This window comes from Atta cephalotes, assembly GCF_000143395.1.
Source record: "Atta cephalotes unplaced genomic scaffold scaffold00024, whole genome shotgun sequence".
In the NCBI taxonomy this organism is placed as follows: domain Eukaryota; kingdom Metazoa; phylum Arthropoda; class Insecta; order Hymenoptera; family Formicidae; genus Atta; species Atta cephalotes.
The window spans coordinates 3,494,428-3,504,245 of NW_012130088.1; the positions used below are offsets into that span (position 1 = coordinate 3,494,428).

Genomic DNA, 9,818 nt, shown 5'->3' on the forward strand with positions numbered 1-9,818 from the left:
TACTCTCTCTCTCTCTCTCTCTCTCTCTCTCTCTCTCTCTCTCTCTCTCTCACGCGCACATACTCATACACGTTCTCTCTCTCTCTCTCTCTCACACACACACACACACACATGCACGCTCTCTCTCTCTCTATCTCTCTCTTTTTCTCTCTCCCGTTTCTTGGTACATTCTTTTGGAGCTACTACTCACTTCGAAGCCTTCAGATTTCGCCCACACATTGCCATCGTGTCCGGCGATCGCCGCTTTGGTAACACATCTAGACGCGAGCAGCTGCTTATCAACGTAATCCTGCCAGCTCATTTTTGAACACAAGGAGGAAAGGAAAAGATGATCAAAACCGTTCACTATGATACACTGGACGACCACAACCCGTCACTGACTGCCTCGTCTCGCAACTACCGATACGCGCTCTCCGAACTCGGAAACGCCGGTCGTTCCGCCAATCCCCCCTTTACAACACACTACTTCTTTGCCCCTCCCAATGTCTATTGCCGTCATTGCCAAGTCGTCCTTCACAGTAACATTGCTCCCTCTACCTGATATTTCCATAATCAGAGCACAAGAATTCTAGAGACATTTAAATGAATAGGTTTCTTCACGTCGCTTGAAATCCCCCAAAATTTTTGAACTTAAAATGAGATAGATATATTTTTGAGCGTTGAAAAGAGAGAAAGCAAAAATATTGAACGCACAAAATGTAAGCAACGCGACAGATCTAATATCTAATTGATAATTTTCCAATGGCAATATTCCTAAACATTTTCGATCATATGACAATATAATAATAAGTACTTAGATCTGTTCACATTGTTTGAAATTCCCAAAAATATTTGAAACGATAATTGCATTCGGAAACATCATCCGGATGACCCATATATTATCTTAAGGTGCGATTTCATGCGACACTAATAGCATTTTAGATTTTGCACTAACTTAGGTTAGAAAATGCTTCGCTATTGGTTGACGTTACACACTCTACCAATAGGAGAGCACAAAACATCATTACTTCAATCAGGATTAGTGCAAATTCGGTCGGGCCGAAAACACTTGACACTTGTTCGTGTTTACTCTATGTGATGTAATTTTATCTATGGTTGACGCTAAAAAGTTCGTTTCTATCCAATTTTTCAGTTGACGGTCTAATTTTGGTAATATAAAATTTATTTTATGTATTTTTAATTGGAAAATTTTATTTATTAAAGTTGCAAAGAGAAAAAAGAAAATAAATTAATTAATAAATATAAAATAATACTTAGAATATTTGTCTAATATAATACGACAATATATTATGTGAAATTTCTGTTTGAATTCAATTTACATTTTGTCATCCATGCATGAGATTTATAATTAAACATATTGAACTTTAAATTCCAAAATAAATAACACAAAGCGATATACACGGCAGAAATCTATTATCTCCTCGCAGATTACAAAGATTAGGCTGGATTTTGATTATTATTTTGACGCTGATTTTCAACGTCAAAATAAGTCACGATAGAAACTGAAAATGATCATCGAATGTCAGCATGTCAAGGCATCTTTAAGTTCGATATTTCTGCTAGGCATTTCAACGTCGCATAAAAGGGAATCTTCATAGCCCTTGAATCTTATGAACAGTCCATAGACAGAAAGGGCAGAGATTTAGAGTCCTATATATAAAGAGACCCGACATTAATGTCTGAATTCCTGATTGAAAGTCTGATATATATTCTGATTGGGTATCTCCTTCTACTGACTCCGGCACACTAGCGCGATGTTAGTTACGCGCGACACACGATATCTAATAATAGTATACCTTTAGAATGAGAATATCGGTAAAGTTGTATACTCATGCGCTGGTGTGCCGGAAGCATAATAGCCGCGTGGTAAAATAAGACGCGGTAACCAAATTAGCTGTAATCTTGGCTACCGCATCACATTTTGCCACGCGGTAAACATTTTCGCGTGTGTGCAGGAGCCATAAGGCTACACATTCCAAAACTTCCTCTCCAAAGAAAACTTTACTCGAAATATATAGTAATGTATACTATCACATATAGAGTAAAATTTTCTTCGGACAGGAAGTTTTGAAACGTAGCCTAAGTGAAGCAGCTATATTAGGTTTGTTCGCGCATGCTCCAATATGCTCCAATATGCTTCCATCATAGCTCCTACTCACTCTAATGCACTCATTAGAGTGAGTAGGAACTATAGCAGGAGCATATTGGAGCATGCGACGCGACAAACCTATTGTCACCGCAGCTGATTACACAGGTTGTGTAACACAGCTGATACACGTAATCTTAACTGCTAACGGAATACAGGATAGCGGTCATGTACCTTTTTCAGAAAGAAAGAGTAGAAATGTGAAAAGTAAAAATTTTTATGTATGTATGTTCGTATATATACACACATCCGTACAAAGAATTTTCACTTTTCACGTTCCCTAAGAAAAAAGTTACATGATCGTTATTTTGAGCTTACTCCGTTAACGGAATCGATGGAGTACATTCTTCTTTTTCAATTTTGACTCCTTTAGAAAATCAGAACGATTAATAGCGCTACAACGAAGTAGAGGAGTGTTAGAGGTTGGAGCAAGATTGGAGTATGTTATATTTATTTTTTACGATTTATTTTTACACTGGAGCGGTTCAAATCCAAATACGGCGGCGCAGAAATGATGATAGGAATCTGATTTGATGATGGAGATTCGATATCTCTTTTTATATAGGACTCTAAAGATTTATTTACGTCGCATGCTCCAGCTTGCTCCAATATACTCCTGCTATAATTCATACTCACTTCAATGAGCGCGTTAGAGTGAATAAATGCTATGGTAGGAGCATTTTAGAGCATGTTAGAGCATGACGCGAACAAACCTTAATTTAGAGAGAGAGACTGTCCAACTACATAGTCTGTTCGATTTACTTACACTTTTATGGGGTAAAAAGAAGTAGACCAAAAGATTTGTTTGCATATTACACATGTTTCAGCATGTTCCTATAGCTCTTACTCACACTACGAGCGCGTTTGAATGAACTATGATTGGAGAAAGTAAGAATATGTAAGCATGCGACGTGAACTCTAAATTCGAGGATAAAAAACACAGAATTGAAAAACCCATGGAAAATCGAGATGATGCGATTTTAGTGTCGTTGCAGGAAAATTGAAAGTATATCACATGATAACGTGTACGGAATACACGTATGCATGTTTGTTTTTAATATAGAAATTTCAATTTATATAAAATTTACTTTTATTTTATTAAATAATAAATGCATTAATATTTATTGAAAAATACATACATTTATACATAAATTATCATTAAATTATTGTTTTTTTTTAACTTACCAATATCAAAAAACTTTGAAATTAAAAAGTATAAAAATAGGATTGCAATGACAATTTTCCTTCTCAGAATATATTTTACGCATGAAAATACACAAATTTACAGAATTGCAGGAAAATGAGAGGAAAAATATTTATCAAATTTTCTAAATTGACAGTTTTCTCCGACAAAAACGTTCAAATTTGTTCTTCTATATAGCGTTTTTCGACATCGTGTTTTGAGCGTTTTTTCAAGACCGATCGTTTGAATTTGATCTCCTTTTTACTCCGTGTTACACTTTGTATACCTAAAATGAAATAGATAATATTTGGCTCTAAGAAAAGAGAAAGCGAAAATGCTGAGTGTAAAAAGTGTAAAGCCAGCAGCACATGATGCTTATTTTCCTGCTGATTGCTAATGCTCTATCAACGTAGACTAACTTTAATCTCGGTTCAACTTATTTTTTATCTCTTTTTAATCTTTAGAATTAGAAAAAGATAAAGAATAAGTTGAACCATAATTAAAGTTAAGTGGGCACAGATTCTTGCATAACGCATAACGCATAACGCGTAACGCATAAGAAAATGTATTAATCAAAGTCATTTTTCATTGATTAAAAGTGATTTTTCTCCTTTCCATGAAATAAAGAACTCTGATTGGTTGGATTTCTTATGCCTCTGTGTTACGCATTATGCAAAAGTCCGTAAAATGCTCCCCATTTTAAGCGGGGAGTTAACTATGGAAATTGTGCTGTTTCTGGCTGGTACCTCACATCCAGCATGGCGGTCTTCTGGTGTCTTATGTCTTGAACTCTTACTATTTTACTAGAGTTTTCTTTTAAGAAAACACACCTTGCATATGAGTCTGCTACATTCATGTTTAAGGGGCTCCGCACAATAAAGGGAATAGAGAACAGAGAATAAAGCTAGAAGAAATACAATAAAAAGCACAGGCAATAGAAACAGGGAATAAGAGATTTCAACTTATCAGAAACTATGAATAATGGAATGGACGCTTTCTGATAGGTTGAAATCTTTTATTCTCTGTTCCTATTGCCTGTGCTTTTCATTGTGTTTCCAGCTTAAGAATTTCAACCTATCAGAAATCATGTACACAGATTGAAATTCTTATTCTTTGTTCTCTGTTCCCTGTTCCTCTAACAATCTATTTTTAATATACAAAGGCCACTTTCATCAAGCTCCGATTAACTTAAACGAATCTAGTAACTTTGCAGGATTTTAACTGAAGCTGATGTCGGAGAAAAAAAATGCAAAGACAGAATTATAAATATAGATTTGTAATACTAACTTATGTAGCAAGGTTTCTCTCTGATAGCTTTGTTAATAACCTTTTTCAATATAGTATATAAAATTACAGTTAATTATAATTAGTAAAATATATTTAACTCTTCATATTTTTTCTCTGACATCAGTTGGAATTCTTCAAAGTTACTAGGCCTGTTAAGTTAATCGGAATTTGATGAAAGTAGCTCTGACTTCAATAGTTTAAAATTTTCATTTTTTATTTTCCTTTCTAGAGATAAAGTTTCATACCCTGCAGAGAAAAACAAGCATCGTGTGCCGCAGGCTTAAGCAAGTCGAACTGATCTATCATATTATCCTTTCTATTATGGTGAAACCTGATAAAATTCTGTTTCTATGATGCTCTAGCTGAAGAAACAGGTTATGATAGTTGAATAAAGATTTTTAAAGTATTTTTTTATGTAGTTACATAAAAGCTAGAATGCAGGTTTCCGCACCAAATAATATAAAAATCTATAATCTCAGCTCTGGAAAATCCCTTCCTGAGGTAAAATTTTGTTTATACTATATGTAAGATCGTTTTAAGTTAAGTATAACATCTCAACATGTATTTTTATTCTTTATAGTGGTTATCTGAACGAAAACGAAGAAGTTTATCGAAGAATGTCGGTAAGAATTAGATCAATAAACATGCAAATAAATATAAATATTTAGTTTAAATTTTTATTTAGATTTTAGCGAATTTGTACTTATTTCCTTTTTATACCTAAAACAAGATTTGAAAAATAAAAATCGTCAATTGGTGAATTAAAATAAATACATGAATACTTAAAAAATATTTATTTTTGTAATGTTATGTAATGTAATTCATTTGTATCATCAAAGGATATTGTTGACATAAGAAGTAGTGAAAGAAGTAGTGAACAACAGTTTTAAAAAATTTTTATTCTATATAACAAATAAAACAATTAGAAGATTTTATTTAGACAATTTACTAAATCTTACAATTAATTACTTAATTTGAATCTAATTATATTTTTTTAATAATTACTGTTTTAATATTAATAAGAGAGAATAATTTTTTAAATCCATTTTCTTTACAAAAAAACAAAGAGAGATATATTTTTATCAAAGCTAAGTAGAAATTTATAAACAAGATATTTATGACTCTTATCTATTTTCAAATATATTTAATGTTTTATTTATTATCAGATATACGACGACATATCGAACTTATACAAGATTTTGACATGCCTGGCATAAGCACATCTATTAGAGTTTCTAAAGATGAGCAATACATTCTTGCAACAGGGATTTACAAACCACGTGTAAAATGTTTTGATGTACATAATTTGGCATTGAAATTTGAGAGATGTTTTGATTCTGAAATAATTACTTTTGAAACAATATCGAATGATTACAGCAAAGTAAGTATAATTGTTAAATGTACTGTAAAATAATTTATACAAAGTAGATGCATATGCATGTTTTATTATTTTTAATTATTAATTTAGTTAATTTAATTAAAATAATGAATATAATAGTGAGCAAAAATAGTGAATTTTATTCACATTGTTGGTCATGTTATTTAACAGCATAATAGATTTTAAGATACGTTATAGTATTAAATTAGAAATATTTTAAAGAAATTTTTATAATATAAAGTTGGACATATCTAACATAATTTTTTAGATTAATGCTTTTTCACTGATAAGAACAAAATGATTGATGGTACACAAAATAGATATGCTGTAATCAAAATGTATGATTAAATATATGTAATATATTTTTATAACTGCTTTTTTAGTAATTAAAGTTTCTATATAGACATAAACAAAGAAAAGAAAATATGATTTTCATAAAAATTAGTTTTTTTATAACTTGTATTTTATGCCTGACAATTAAATCTTCTAGTATGTATTCTGTAATTGTGTGTTTTCGAATAACATTAAAAAATGACATCCATAATTGTATTAGAAAATAAAATTAAAAAATGAAGAATTTAATTCCCTTATTTTTTTGCTTGCTGCTAATATAAAGATCTTCACTAGAATCAAAATAATTTTATTGAATTTATCACGGTCTCTTTTAGATAGTATTTCTTTTTTAGATAGTATTTCTGCAATGCGATCGTAGCGTTGAGTTTCATGCTGCTCATGGAAAGTATTATAAGCTCAGAATACCAAACTTTGGAAGAGATCTAAAATATCATTATCCATCATGTGATGTTTTCATTGTAGGCGATAGGTCAGTTTTAGAAATCTTAAACAATTATATAATATTATGATTATTATTTAATTAAATTTACGATATAAAAATGCGTGCATGCGTGCATACGTATGTGCGTATATAGGGTGTTCAAAAAAGATCAGGATCCTGGATTTACTTGGGAAGATAATGTTTTCATGCTCACTATAAGCATCATATTATTGTTTATCAAATATTCTTATTGTTTATCAAATATTAAGCAAAGGCAAATGATGCTTACAGCTGTAAATGTTGATGTGCATCCATAATGTGAGAGGTTTTTTTCTTACGTGGAATATACTAAATTGTGTTGTGCTCATGACATAATCCGTAATATTGAACCAGAATTATATTTATCTGGATGTTGTTCATTTAATATTCTTTCAGTTGCATATTTTCTACATTCACTAAAAGTTATCCATAATTTGTAGATTACTGTAATTAGTCATTATGTTCATTACGACTAATTTTACACTGAGTAACAACACTTCTCCATTGAGACTATTTTATTTTACTATGAATTTGTGATCAAGTTTAATTTTGAATATTTTTGTATATTATATCCATGAACTTATCTTAAAAAAGATTGTCAAACAATGAAATAAAAAATTGTATTTCATTAAAAAAGATGAAGTCGACCTTGAAATGTCCTCAATATCGTTACTCATAAAATAATTATTTCCACTATATGATGTCTCCTTTTGTACTGAACACATTGGTATAAATTACTTTTTCATATGTCTTCTTTCGCTAATAATTAAATCGGTCACTTTATACAAATCACCCCCTACATCTAACAGGGGATGTTTCGTAACTGTTTGAACCAATTTTCCTTGAAATGGATTCTATGTTGTTAAACATAAAAATTTAAGATACATTTTTTTATACATGCAAGATCTTATGTTTAAGGGATACAACACTCCTTCCAAAAAAAATAATTTTTCTTTTTCGAGATAAATATCGTTGGAAATATAAAAAATAAAAAAATTTTTTAAGCGAAAGTTGTGTGACTTTAAAAATACTTTAAAATGGTAAAGAAATAAATTTTATTTAAAATATTTTTTTTTATATTTTTGACGATATTTATCCTGAAAGAGAAAAGAGATTTTTTTTCAAAGGAATGGTTTCGCCCCTTAAACATGAATTTCCAAATGTATAAAAAAATTATAATATGTATAAAATACATATCTTTTACATTTTTATGTTTAACAATATGTTTCAAGGTGAATTAAATCGGTTCTGAATAGTTGTGAAATGTCTCTTGTAAGATGAAAAAGAATGGAACCTATTTTTGCAGTAATAAGATATATAGGATAAATCTCGAACGTGGTCAATTTTTGCAATCGTTTGAAACGGAAGCTACATCGATAAATAAGTGCGAGATAAATCCGTTGCATCATTTACTCACAGTTGGCACTCAGGAAGGAAAAATAGAAGCTTGGGATCCGAGAGTGAGAAATAAAGTGGGTGTACTTGATTGTGCCTTACATTGCAATACTCAAGAGAAGTAAGATATAACAATAGAATTTACTCTTTATTGGAACCTAATTTATAGATTGATACAATTAATCTTTTTTCAATTAATCAGGTTGGAAACAGTTCCTTCAATTACTGCCTTGAAATTTCAAGGAGGATTGAATTTAGGAGTTGGTACATCAACTGGACATATATTGATATATGATATAAGATCTAATAAACCACTTTTAGTTAAAGATCATATGTACGGATTACCAATCAAATGTATAGATTTCCACCAAAAGATGGATCTTGTTTATTCCATGGACAGTTCCATTGTAAAAATATGGAAAAAGGATAGTGTGAGTAAAATTTATTTTATTTAAAGTTAAGCTTTACAGAGCGAAAATATGGGATATAATCACAAAATCGTGATTCTATAATTTAAAATAAATTAAAATGAACTTTTTGAAGGAATTTTGAAATTATTCTTAAATTAAAAAGACAGAATTGGAATCACGTATTTCGTCCCCGTAAGTTAAAATGTAAGCTGTAAAATATTTTTTTATTGTACAACAGGAATTTCAAAATTATTTTTTTTGTAGGGTAAACTTTATACTTCTATAGAAGCTCAACATAATTTCAATGATTTATCTGTCATATCGAATAGTGGTATGTTGCTGACAGCTAATGAAAGTGTGAAAATGCAAGTATATTACATTCCCAGTCTGGGCCCTGCCCCATACTGGTGCAGTTTCCTTGACAATCTTACGGAAGAATTGGAGGAATTGAATTATGATATCATTTATGATGATTATAAATTTGTAACTGATAAGGAATTGGACGAATTAAGTCTTTCATATTTGAAGGGCACTAATTTACTCAGAGCTTATATGCACGGCTACTTTATGGATATCCGATTATATAGGAAAGCAAGGGATGTAATAAAACCATTTGAATTCGAAGAATACAAAAAAAAGAGAATTCGTGACAGAATTAAAGAGGAGGCTGTCAGCAGAGTACAAGTATTTTTTAATTTGATTTTATTTTTATATAGCTACTTAATATATCAAGTTCTATTTTCAATTCGTATATTCAAAAATCAATATTAATTTTATTAATTTACATAATCTATTTTTAAAATAAAAAAACAGATACAAAAGTTACCAAGTGTGAATCAGGAGTTGGCGTTGAAACTGATGGAGAATACAAATATTAAAAATAAAAAGAAACAAACATCTTCTAATCTGCTGAAAGACGAACGATTTAAAGCTCTCTTTAACAATCCTGATTTTCAAGTAGATAAAAACTCCGAGGAATACGCTTTACTAAATCCTGTTGTCTCTCAACTTGCTAAAAATAAAGCTAAAAAATTGAAACGACAATTGCCAAATGAAGAAGAAGAAGAACAAGAAGATAAAATTTATGAAGATAAATCAAAAGGTAAATAATTCAAAGTAATATTTTTTTCTTTAGAATCATATATATATATATATATACACACACACACACACACACACACACACACACACACACACACACACAA

At 30.5% G+C, this 9,818-nt stretch overlaps 2 protein-coding genes across 2 annotated transcripts in view; one reads left to right on the top strand and one right to left on the bottom strand.

The window, feature by feature from the left end:
* Positions 1 to 301, bottom strand: part of LOC105620117 (profilin) — an 11,188-nt gene extending 10,887 nt beyond the window's left edge. Inside the window, exon 1 of the mRNA XM_012201623.1 lies at positions 191 to 301. Within this exon, the coding sequence (XP_012057013.1) occupies positions 191 to 301 (111 nt within the window). The remainder of the gene's footprint in view (positions 1 to 190) is intronic.
* A 4,750-nt stretch (positions 302 to 5,051) lies between these two features.
* Positions 5,052 to 9,818, top strand: part of LOC105620118 (nucleolar protein 10) — a 5,427-nt gene continuing 660 nt past the window's right edge. The window contains exons 1-8 of the mRNA XM_012201625.1: positions 5,052 to 5,117; positions 5,197 to 5,239; positions 5,783 to 5,997; positions 6,681 to 6,817; positions 8,115 to 8,324; positions 8,406 to 8,634; positions 8,878 to 9,297; positions 9,427 to 9,715. Coding sequence (XP_012057015.1) covers positions 5,052 to 5,117; positions 5,197 to 5,239; positions 5,783 to 5,997; positions 6,681 to 6,817; positions 8,115 to 8,324; positions 8,406 to 8,634; positions 8,878 to 9,297; positions 9,427 to 9,715 — 1,609 coding nt within the window. The remainder of the gene's footprint in view (positions 5,118 to 5,196; positions 5,240 to 5,782; positions 5,998 to 6,680; positions 6,818 to 8,114; positions 8,325 to 8,405; positions 8,635 to 8,877; positions 9,298 to 9,426; positions 9,716 to 9,818) is intronic.